Source organism: Nematolebias whitei, chromosome 10 (genome assembly GCF_014905685.2).
Source record: "Nematolebias whitei isolate Nwh7 chromosome 10, NemWhi1, whole genome shotgun sequence".
Classification (NCBI taxonomy): Eukaryota; Metazoa; Chordata; class Actinopteri; order Cyprinodontiformes; family Rivulidae; genus Nematolebias; species Nematolebias whitei.
Window position 1 is genome coordinate 2,889,822 of NC_056507.1, and position 12,097 is coordinate 2,901,918.

General features: G+C 42.9%; 1 protein-coding gene across 1 annotated transcript in view; it reads right to left on the reverse strand.

Annotated features, from left to right (window-relative positions):
• The window catches only part of tdrd12 (tudor domain containing 12), a 38,487-nt gene that overhangs the window by 22,140 nt on the left and 4,250 nt on the right, over window positions 1-12,097 (reverse strand). Inside the window, 11 exon segments of the mRNA XM_037683072.1 lie at window positions 117-255; window positions 348-465; window positions 2,976-3,104; window positions 3,711-3,905; window positions 4,512-4,639; window positions 7,909-8,062; window positions 8,138-8,323; window positions 9,053-9,160; window positions 10,704-10,761; window positions 11,005-11,100; window positions 11,381-11,448. Coding sequence (XP_037539000.1) covers window positions 117-255; window positions 348-465; window positions 2,976-3,104; window positions 3,711-3,905; window positions 4,512-4,639; window positions 7,909-8,062; window positions 8,138-8,323; window positions 9,053-9,160; window positions 10,704-10,761; window positions 11,005-11,100; window positions 11,381-11,448 — 1,379 coding nt within the window.

Sequence of the window (12,097 nt, forward strand, 5' to 3'; positions counted from 1 at the left end):
CAGCATGAATACTCTGATCATCTGAACAAAGTACGGCCACTGCCTATCCAGATAGTTAAATAATTAGATGAACAGATTCTCTTTGTAAAGGAAAGAAGATGAAGTCAATACTTACTGCTTCACACATATTTCTGAAGTTTTCACTCATGCAGAAGAGTCTGTTGCCAAACACTTTGGGAGAGGTAGGAAATCCGTAGTGGATGAGACAAGTTGCATCTTTGATACCAAGACACTTCAGACAGTCATTGGTGGTAACTGCAAGTCACAGAAAAAACACAAGTGACAACAGATCAATTTCAGTCAGATTGGTTCTTGTGCTCAAGTTCAGACGTTTATTTGAACTGTACCCAGAATAACATGAGTGCCAGGACCAATGTCCTTCCTCCACTGCTCCATCACAAGATCAAACTGGTGAGCCAGTCCTTCATGGGTCTTCAGACAGAAGGCTGATTTGTTGCCAACAGCCTGAAAAACAGGTCAGTTCAATCAGTACTCAATTGGAAAAAATTAAAATAAACATTTAACTATGCTTATGAAATTGATAATTATAGAAAAGTCATATACAGAAAAGCAAATTGAATGGATGAATGGAAAGTTCAATAAAAGATGCCATTACAAAAAACTTTGAGGACCTGATCCCATTTCTTTAACCACACTTCTTTACATTTTATGAACTCTTATAAAGAGGAGTGGGTGTCACACTGTCAGACACGGCAACAAAACCAGCTCCAAGGGTTGACTGGATCAACAACAAAAAAAAACAATCAACTATAAAGACAAGAAATTGTAACTATAAAACCAGCCACAACATTTCCTGTAGTATCTTGTTACAGTTAGCGAGTACATTCTGCTCCCATTACTGAGCAGAACCAGCGCTGGGTCAGACGTTTTGTTTTTTCTTCTGGCTTCATACTGCTGGTTCTAATAAAAAACGGATCTTTTACACAAATGTTGCCCTTTTATTTGTCTTTCTTCTTGGTTCTGAGGTCACCACAAGTTACAGGCTAAAATGAAAATCACAATCTGAATTTAATGTCACTTGTCAGACATGCATGTAAAGAATTATTTAATCTGGGATTTCAAATAGTAAAGCTTGGCCCTTAGGGATTTTAAACATAGGGAAACATATTTTAGCATAATCTTAAAAATAAATAGAAAAAAATTGAAAACATTTCATTGTGGGCAACGAGGTGGCTCAGTTGGTAGAGCTGCTACCGCTCATCGAGATGGTCACCAGATCGAAATCCGACCGGGGACCTTTCTGGGTGGAGTTTGCATGTTCTCTCCGTGTATGCGTGTGTTTTCTCCGGGTGCTCCAGTTTCTTCCCACAGACCAATAACATGCATGTTAGGCTGATTGGTAACTCTAAACTGTCCCTAGGTGAGAGTGAGAGAGTGAATGGTTGTCTCATTTGTCTCCATGTGTCCCTGTGATGGCAAGAAGGACTTGAACCAATTGGCAAAACAGAGGGATCAGGCTGGAAAGAATGTGCAACCGGTCAGGACTGTTAAAGGTAGAAATGATAATGTTCTAACAAGTAAGAAGACTGACAGAAAGATAGATGGAGTATACTGAGGAGAAAATGAAGAAAATGAAAAGAGGTCATAGAAACTGTGGACCAGGAAGTGGGAAAGATTAGTGAGGGCAAAATTCTGAAAGTTCTGATAAGAATGAAAAACATGATGGCAGCGAGGTTTTGACTCAAATATTCAAAGGCATATTTGAGGGTGAGAAAATGCCTGAGGAACGGAGAAGAAGTGTGCTGGTGGCCATTTTTAAGAACAAGGATGATGTTTAGAGTTGTAGCAACTACAGGGGAATTAAGTTGATGAGCCACACGATGAAGAACTGGGAGAGAGTTGTGGAAGCAAGACTTGGACGAGAGGTGACTGTGATCAGCAGGATGGTTTCATGCCAAGAAAGAGCACCACAGATCCATCTTTGCTTTGAGGATGTTGATGGAGAAGAACAGAGAGGGTCAGAAAGAACTCCATTGTGTCTTTGTGGATTTAGAAAAAGCATCTGACAGAGTGCTGAGGGAGGAGGTGTGGTGCTGTATGAAGAAATCTGGAGTGGTAGAGAAGTATGTTAGACTGGTAGGACATGTATGAAGACAGCAGGACATGTATGAGGACAGCAGGACATGTATGAGGACAGCAGGACAGTGGTGATATGTGCTGTAGGAGTGACAGCTTCATGGTGGAGGTGGGAGTGCATCAAGGATCGGCTCTGAGCACCTTCTTGTTTGCTCTGGTGATGGACTATGATGTTTGCAGATGACATTGTGATCTGTGGTGAGAGCAAGGAACAGGTGGAAGAGAACTTGAAGAGGTAAATGTAAATGGACTGTATTTGTATAGCGCCTTTCTATTTTATTAAGATACTCAAAGCTCTTTACAACACAATCTGTGTCCTCGTTCATCCGTTCATACAGCACTCTACTATCACTATACAAAGAATAATCGGAGCTTTAGATCACATTCATACACTGATGGGACACACATGGGAGGCAATGATGGAAGTGGCAGAAATGAAGATGTTGAGATTCTCCTTATGAGTGTCAAGGATGGATAAGCTCAGGAATGAGATCATCAGGTACAGCACAGGTTGAACAACTGGGAGCTAAAGTTAGAGAGGACACACTGAGATGGTTTGGACATGTCCAGAGGAGGGACAGTGGTTTGGACATGTCCAGAGGAGGGACAGTGGGTATATTGGTAGAAGGATGTTAGAAATGCAGCTGCCAGGAAAAAGACAAAGAGGAGACATATGGATGCAGTTAGAGAGGACATGGAGGTGGTTGGAGTGAGGACAGAGGACAGAGTGAGATGGAGGATGACTCGCTGTGGAGACCCTGAAGAGGGAAAAGCCGAAAGAAGAAGTTGACTGATGAATGTAAAACAGGAAATGGACTTCTCTAGAAACAGCTTCTTACATTTCCTAAGAAAACAATTGATAGATGGAGCTGTATCACCTTGAACACGTCTTCCACCTCTTGAGCGGAGTTCGTTACAATCAACGACTTCTGACCAACAGCAGGCCTGAAATCCAACACACCCAACAGTGATGACACCTTGCTGCTTTCAACTGTCATGAGGACGGCCTGCACAGGAACAGAATCAGGCATCAGTACAACCTGCGTTCAGCCTTTGTGGACATTATGTTGATGCATTGGTTTTGAAAACTGGACCTTTACTATGTTACTAGAAAAGTTAGTAATTTCTTAATTTTCAATGCTTTCAAATATTAATGTTAAGTATATGGTAAATGGACTGTACTTGTATAGCACCTTTCTATCTTATCAAGATACTCAAAGAGCTTTACAACAATCTGTGCCTCATTCACCCATTCATACAGCTCTATACTAGATCTGTACGAAGCTAATTGAACAAATAATTCTAAAGAGATTAATCAGAGCTTTATCACATTCATACACCGATGGGACACACATTGAAGGTTCAGTGTCTTGTCCAGGAGCACTTCGGCATGCCATTGCTGGTGGAGTCGAACCCCCAACTCTTGTATTGGAGGATGACTGATCTAACCACTCAGGCACAGCCGCCCCATAAACAAGTAAATCTGAAGTCTTTGGAAAATACATCTGATAATGACACAGTACAGTTTAATAACCTGAGTCTTTGTGTTGACAGGTACAATGATTGTATTTTATATTTGACAAGATACATAAATCAGGTACGATTTGACTGACCTGTTGTACATTCCCGTAGAGGGCAGCTTCTTCAGGAACACTTATGATAATGTATGGTGAAGGCATGTGACTGCCTATCAGGCTCTCCATGTGATCGGTCCACCGTTTCGCCACTGCAACAAGCTGCTTGGGACTGGGACTCGTCTGCTCCTCACTGCAAGTCACCTTCTGGAAATGTTGCAAGATGGTTTCCATCTGTAAGGACAGTGTAATTGGTTACAATTACAAGGTACTCCATATAAAATGTAATTGTGTGATAACTTAATTACTACGCGATGACAAGTACGCCGATGTCCCTGTCACAGAGGGATTTAAACGGTAAATGTTGGTAATTTTATGGAATGAGTGTTTTGAAAAACTGGTATTGAATGAGAATATTCAAGTGAGTAGGAGTTGAAACGAGAACAAGTAGATTTGTCAAATGATCAGGGTGGCTGGATTATTTTATTTACACATACAAATATAGACTTTGTACCAACAGTTTTCGAGTGGGGGGAGGTGGGGCATGAGGGTAGTGGAGCGCTAACTAGCTTTGTAGCTAGCACGCCCTGCTAGCTTAGTGCCACCAGTTGTTGATGTGAGTGTTCGGTTAGGTTGACAGGGCGGTGTGCCCTGCTTGTATAATAGTGGAGGCAACACTGAAATAAACTGCCACTAGCCTTTTACTCTGAAGTGGAAACTACTACCTCCTGCATATGAATACCAGAACTAGGACAACACATAGCATCCATCAACAGCAGAGATGTCTGGATTGTTAAAATGAGTTTGAGACTTTTTGAGTAAGAACTAACGAACACGTACCTGATCAGGAGCAAGAGCAAAAAGCTCCTCAGCATCATCTAGAATCAGGTGGTACATCCGTAAGAACATGAAACAGTGGCAGGACAGCAGACGGACCAGAGTGAAGGGGTTGGTCACTAAAAGAAGGCCTGTTGAAAAGAAAATTAAGACAAATGACAAATAAACAGAAAACTAACACTTGCTTTAATAAGTTGAATTCTGGGGTCACTAGCTAAGCACTTTCATTAAACAGTGTTTTAAAATGCCTCTGCCTGTTCATAAATAATTAACGAAGCTGTCCACTTCCAGCAGAGAAGATAGTCTTCAGATATAAAGCCAGCTTCACAGAACCAAAAGAGGCTTGGACCAAAACACTGTGCTCCCCACAGTCTCCTGCAGGGTGGTGGAGGCTGCACAGAAGACTGTGGGGAGCAGCCTTCCCACCACCTTGGACACTTCACAATGCAGGGGGAGAGCGCTCCGCTTCATGAAGGACTCCACTCATCCTGCACAGTCTGTTCAAGCCTCTCCCCTCAAGCAGGCGACCGAGGAGCATTCAGAGCAAGACCACCAGACTCAGAAACAGTTTCTTCCCGGCAGCTGTCAGACTGCTGAACTCGAGCTGCACTTAATTCAGCTTCATCTTACTTAAAAAAATAATAATAATCTTATTATATATTTGTAATCTTTTGTATTTATTAATTTGTTAATTGCAAAGCTTCTTGATCTGGGACCTGAGTCCGAATTTCGTACCACAGACATGCAAATGTGAGCTGGTATGACGACAAAACATTCTTGAATCTTTGAAATCCAGCTGTGCTGATGTGGAGCACTAATGAGAATATTTTATTCTACTTAAAGACGGGACTGAAGCCAAAAAGTTGATGCAACTATGGGGAAGCACCGTGTACGGACTGGCTGCAGTAAAGTGTTCAAGTCCTGGCCCTGTATGTAAACCAGTGGGACATTACTCAGATGTGCCATTGCCCTCCCGAGTGGAACCACCCACCCCTCGATAAAGATCGCTGCGTGTAAAAAATTAACAAATGTCCAAATGCGTTTCCATGTGAACAATTCTCTGTGGCGGGGAATACAGTAAAACCAGTATATCATTACCCCTCTACACCATGTTGTGAACTCCCCAGGACTGTTGAATGTAAGATCCAGTATTGGTATCGGGTTCTGATACCAGCATAATTTATGTATCAGAATTTTCCGATCCAACCTGCAGAGATTTCCGATCCATGATGCATGTCTGTGTCTGATGAAACATCTCCACATGTGGTTCCCTGCCGGCTGCTCTGAAGGTTGGCTTCAAACTATGGAATGGATTTCTTTAACGGAGGCGTGTCTCATGAACCCAGAGTAATAAGCCCCGCCTCACATTCAGGAAATCCATTTCATAGTTTGCAGCCAGCTACAACGTGAATAAATACATGAGGACTGAGCAGCACTGTGGCTAACGGCTAACCAGCTTTTCATCGCAACATGTTCGCTGTGTGGAAATATTTTACACTAGAAACGCCACAGCAACGTGCAATGTCTGCAGAGCCGCTGTACCAAGAGGAAGAAGCTCCATCGTGACCAACAATACAAGGAACTTAATCAAACATTTGAAAAAGCACGGGGATCGATTAGCCAGGTGGGAGAAAGACGAAAGGAGTCGGCAGAAATCACTTCTGGAGTCGTTCCAACAGCAAAGTAAACTTCCACTGGACAACGTGAAAGCCAAAGGGATTACTGAGAAGTTGCTGAACGTCATCGTACTTGATGACCAACGGCCATCAGTTGTAGAAAACGAAGCATTTTGAAAACCTTGATTTGTTGCTCCTTTTGTATTTTATTTGGAGGACAGTTGTTACAGAAGTTGACCCTTTATTATTAACCTTTAACCAGGCAAATCCCATGGAGATCACAGATCTCTTTTGGAAGGGAGGCCTGGGCCTGAAAAGCCCCTTATCCACAGGGCCTTTTGGGGCTCCTATGTAACTAGTTCGGACCGATTGCGTGGTTTATCCACAGTGCCTTCAGCGGTGGAACCCACCCCATTTTTGGGACCTACTTCTCTGAGGTCCCAGGTCTGGTTCTTGTTGGGTCTAGATGTGACATCAGCGCACTGTAGGTCACTGATTGGTCAGGGGGCGTATTCATTGGTGGAGGGCGGAGATCAAGGAGGTCATCCATTTTGGTTGTGTGTTTTCTGGCTCTTCTTCTTCTAATACATGTTAGTGGTGCTTAGAAAAGAGCTTAATGTAGCACTAGCGCCACCAGCTGGTAAAGTGTGTTGATATTAAGAATCCACCCACTAAACGGGAACTATGGGCACTGTGGAGACAGAAAAAAAGAAGTCCCACCAGAATCAGACACAACAGGGTCCAACAAGAACCGGCCCTGTGGATAAGGGGCTATTGCAGCCTAGCATGCATGTTATTGATCTTATGATTATCTGTCCTGGATTTAATAAATACTGACAGTCAATCTGAAGCTCTTACAGTTGCATCATATTTGTTTTCAGCATTGGATTTTTCCTGTTAACACGATTTCCTGTTTTTACGCATTTTTTTTTTCCTCCCTTCAAGTTTATTTGATCGAGGACAGCACGATAAACGTTACATGATAAAAACAAAGCAACCTTTGTTTTGTATGAAGGTTTTCTAACCACAGGCTAATTTGCAAACCCAGTCCTTGGTTGGACTTAAAAAAAAAAAAAAAAAAAGATAAACCAGAATAAAAATTAAATTAAACCGTCCCCTCACTAGGGCATTAACAGAGTACTCGAGTAATCTACACATCGATTGCTAGGACATCTATCCAGGTTAAAAATGTAACGTCGAGTATCCGTAGTGACGTCATATTATGTGACCAATGTATGACCGTAGGGGGCGGTGTTGCACTGTTGCAGGTCACAGAGTATGGTGTAACACCGGGTCCAATCCACCGAACCAGAACCAGCTTCCTCTGACCTTGTTTCACAAACAAAAAGCAAAAGATATTAATCTCTAAACCTATAAAACAAATCTATAAACATATTAATCTCTAAAACTAAACTTAATGCGCACCACAGCTGGCGGTGGCGCGGGGTGGTTCTGCTCACTAACTCTGGGACCGAGCTCTCCTGACCTTATACTTACCTTAAGTTGCCTTTTTGGACATGCGTGCATATATTTGTACAAACCGTACTCGCCTGTAGAAAGGAGATTATTACAGCTTCATATAAAATCAATAATAATGACGATATTGGAACGGTACTGATAGATATCAGATGTAGGTATCGGGATCGGAAGTAAAAAAGAAAAAGTGGATCGGTGCGTCTCTACCTCAGTCAATTCAGAAATCACACCGAGACAGCCAGGAAGCTTGAACTGGTTTGTAAAAGTGCCCAGTGACTACCACCAGAATGGGATTACATTGTGCTTACAGTTTTGTGGAATTTTTGCAGCTTTAGCTTCGTTCTTGCCCACGCCCAGCAGGATGACGACTGGGTGGAGGATTTGGTAAACTTTGGTCTCCTCCAGCATGTCGTAAACCACCTGAGCCCTCTCCCAGCCTGGACACAGCACCACTGCTATCGGCTACATGTAGAAACATCAAGAATGGTTTGGTTTTACAAAACATTTGGAAAAAGTACCAGAAGTCTGTGTACTCACCCCTAAACTAGAGGTGGGGGAAGTGAAGATAGAGTTCAGTTGGATGTGTGAGAGGAGGGGGGCAAGGTAGCTAATTGGCTGCGCTGCATTGTTGGAGATAATGACAGTGTTGTATCCACGAGCCACAGCTGGCCAGCTGTAACAATCAGCTGGAGACAAAGTGCAGTAATTTTTCTTCCGCAACACCTGGAGACAAACCAGAAATTAAGTCAGGTTTAAACTGAGATTAAAGGAAAAACAACGTTTCCTTTTCACAAGTTCTAAAGACTCAATAAAACACCTGTGGCATTAATTTTTTTTATTATAAAACTATAAGACTATCACGCGCCACCAAAGGTGTTTGTTGGACTGTCAGAAAAATTGACACGGTTTGGAACTGTACTGTTATGGCAGCCCTTCTCCAATAGTCCTGGTAAAGTCACGAAATTATGAACAACATTAACCGCAACGTTTGACCCAAACAACTTCATTACTTCTCACCATAAGATGATCGTAGTCTAGACTCTGGTACGAAAGGGGGCAGGAAATACACGTTCCATTAAGACTGCTAGGCCTTTAGATTATTTTAATGTTTCTTATATGATCAGAATGTGTTTGTGCCTCACTTATAACTTTACAACTCCAAAATCAGTGACGGGACAGTTCAAACACTGACTGTACCTTAGGAGCATGAAGAAATGCTGAATTTGATTTTAAAATACAATGAGATATGTTTAAGCCCATAGTCTTGTCCTAATCTTTGCCTGAGGCCATTATCTTCATGACCAACTATGTACAGCAGCAACACTTTAGTGGTCCTCCATTATTGTGCTTTACTACTCATTTAATACCAAATGCTGCGTTGTTCTTTTCTTGTTTTGTTCTCGTCTTCATACAACAGCTCGACTCCAGCACCCCAAGCACGATATTGTTTACCTGTCGGAGAACATCTGTGATGGGCGCGTCTTCCAAGTTATTACAGGGCTCCTCCAGATGGGCTGAGTGGACCAGAATCCCACTCATCCTAGGGTCACTGGGACTAATCTGAAAAACACAACGAGGCCAGACAAACGCCAAAGACACGGTCACAACAAATGATAACATAGTTTAATTACAAACCCAAGTTAAAAGATGACGGTGCTTAGAAAACCCTGTAATTACCAAACACTGCAGCGTTTCCCCTACCATTATACAAGGAGGGCGCCCTGCACCGTCAACAGAACCAGGCGCCCGGTCAACAGAACCAGGCGCCCGTCAACAGAACCAGGCGCCCTGTCTACTGAACTCCTACTGATGGAACAAACATTGAAGTGCCTCGTTATCGTTTTTATTACCAATACAAATAAATCTGAAGTGAAAGGAAACTGACTAATCAAACTTTAGATCAGTGGTCCCCAACCTTTATTGAGTCACGGACCGGTTTAATGTCAGACTATATTTTCACGGACCGGGGGTGGGGAGGGGTCTGAGGGTCCTACTCCAGAGAATTTTAGATAAAGTAGATGCCATTTCCTGCATTCTGGTGCATTTTACAAAGGTTTATTACAGTAGATTAACATGAAACAAAAGATGTAAACTCATTATTGAAATGACTGCAAAGCGTTCGTAAACTGCTGCAGCTCTGCAGGTAAACTGCTGCAGCTCTGCAGGTGAGGGGCGTTCACTTCAGGACAAATTGAATTTGTTGATTTGTCAGTTGCTTCATTGTCAGTTATAAACAACAACATTAAAAGAAAAACGTTTAAAATGCATCAGTCTGTGTGTAACGAACGAATATACAAGTTTCACTTTTTGAATGGAATTACTGAAATAAATCAACTTTTTCACAATATTCTAATTTAATGACCAGCACCTGTATTTCAGATGTACTTTTAATCACTTTGTGTGATTTATAAGTGTATTAAGTGCAGGATCATTTCTCATTTCATTAGTATTTCCCACACCGGGGTCAGCCGAGCCTCGTCCTCCTCCTCCCTGCTCCACAATGATTCACATCCGATTGTTCACAAAAGCGCAGGAACTTATGTATAATGCAAAACTAATTATATGTGTTTTTTAATAAGATTTCCCAGGACTTTGAACTTTTTTTAGATTTTTTTAAAGAGCAGAAGCAGAAATGCGAAGGAACAGCTCTGATGTGATATTAGGAAGCTTTGTTTAAAATTAGTTTTATTTAGTTCATAGTTTTACAGTCGCTCTTTGTCAGGCGGGTTGTAAAATATGCAGTGACCCTTCAAATGTGCACACGGCCGTGCGCCTCCTCCTGTCCGGTCTGCTCCAGAACACGCAGCTGAATTACTCCACCCGAACGGGCGATGTAGCACCAACCTGCGCATGCGTCCAACAGAAACAGAAACTTAACACTTGTGTACCTGCGTCAAGTGTCATTGACAGATGTGGAGACAATCCCGTGATTTTTCAAAATAAAAGTGTTTTTTTCCCCTGTGCGGCCCCGGTGGTTGGGAACCACTGATCTAGGTAATATTTTACTAAAACCGTTTAGCTTTAGCTTCGATAAGTTATTTTCTTCCTTCTCAACATTTAGACAACTTTTAACAGCAACTTTAATAGAAGTCTGATGTCTCACTGCATCGTCTGCAGCTTCTGCAGAGTTGAAAGATTCTGGGTTCAACCAGTCCAAAAAACTGAAAAACAAAAGAAAACAGAATTCTGAGTCAAACTTCTGAAGAGCATCAGCATCACGACGACAACAGAACTTTACACCTTCACATATACCAACAACTAGAAGAGATTTAAAGACAAAGTGCAGTTTCCATGGCAGTCCAGAGCCAGGAAACCCTTCATCCAGTTCAACGATGTGCAGAGGCAACACTGACTTGCAGAGAAACAATTGTGATCGTCGGATTCCTGCAAGAGCTCCAGCTCACCTGGAACAGACCCGGGCCTCCTCAGTCCTCCTCGTCCCGCCTGCTTCTGCTCCTGCTCTGCTGTGAAGATCATGTTCAGCTTCACTTGGTAGATCGCTGCAGAGACACGTTTTAGACCGATCACCTCATGATGAGAAATGACGGTGCCATTTGGGTCCGTTACACCTGCGGTCATTAGGGGTGTTGTGTGCTTGCATGTAATGTTGGTGTCCAGATACCCAGCTGCAACTGGACCATAAACCGATGAGCTGAACTGGGATCGACTGCCTGAAGCGGACACTGGTGCCGCAGTAAGATGAGCTGCATAAGTGACGTCGTTCGTTCGTTTGTGCATCTCAACCACCCACACCGGACCTGCTGTGCCACGTCATCCTACCGGCTAGTTTGTAAATAGTTTTGTAGGGACGGGCTGCCATTTATTGGAGACTGCCTGAAGGCAGCCACCTGTTGTTATCCACCTGACAAGGGTCTGGCTCTTCCATCAACTTTAATGCAGCCTGAACCACAACGCGCACCCCCAACAAATGTTATATCAAAACGATCCGCTTGGCACCGTGATGTGTGCCGTTACTTTTACTGGTGTTTCGAGTTACCATGGCGACATAATTTGCAAACGAAGATGCCATTTTTCTCATTGAAACAAAATATAAATCAGCCACTTTTAAAGATATTAAAGTAAAATTTGGAGAGATGGTAGCTGAGCACAATGCCCCGTAAACACTGAATCCAGTGGTTCCCCTACCATTATACAAGCAGGGTGCCCCCCCCCTGTGAACAGGGCAAAAGCACTCTGCACAAACAGCATCAACACAGACTGTCAGGAGCGGAGGAGAAGGTCCTTTTGTCTAGTTCAGTCCTCACTGAGGGAACACTGCAGGTAATGATGTCCTGAGAGCGCACGCTGTAGCTGCACTCACACAGAGACATGTAGGAGGAGATGTATGAAGGCAGCAGACCAGGAAGTGATTTAAAGATGAAAATGTACCAGTGGGAGAGTCTGTGTGAAGTTAATGGGGACCAGTTAACCCAATGAATACTGGGTGCAGTAGTGGGTACGATAGTTACAGCCAGTTATGAATCTTAGTGCACCATG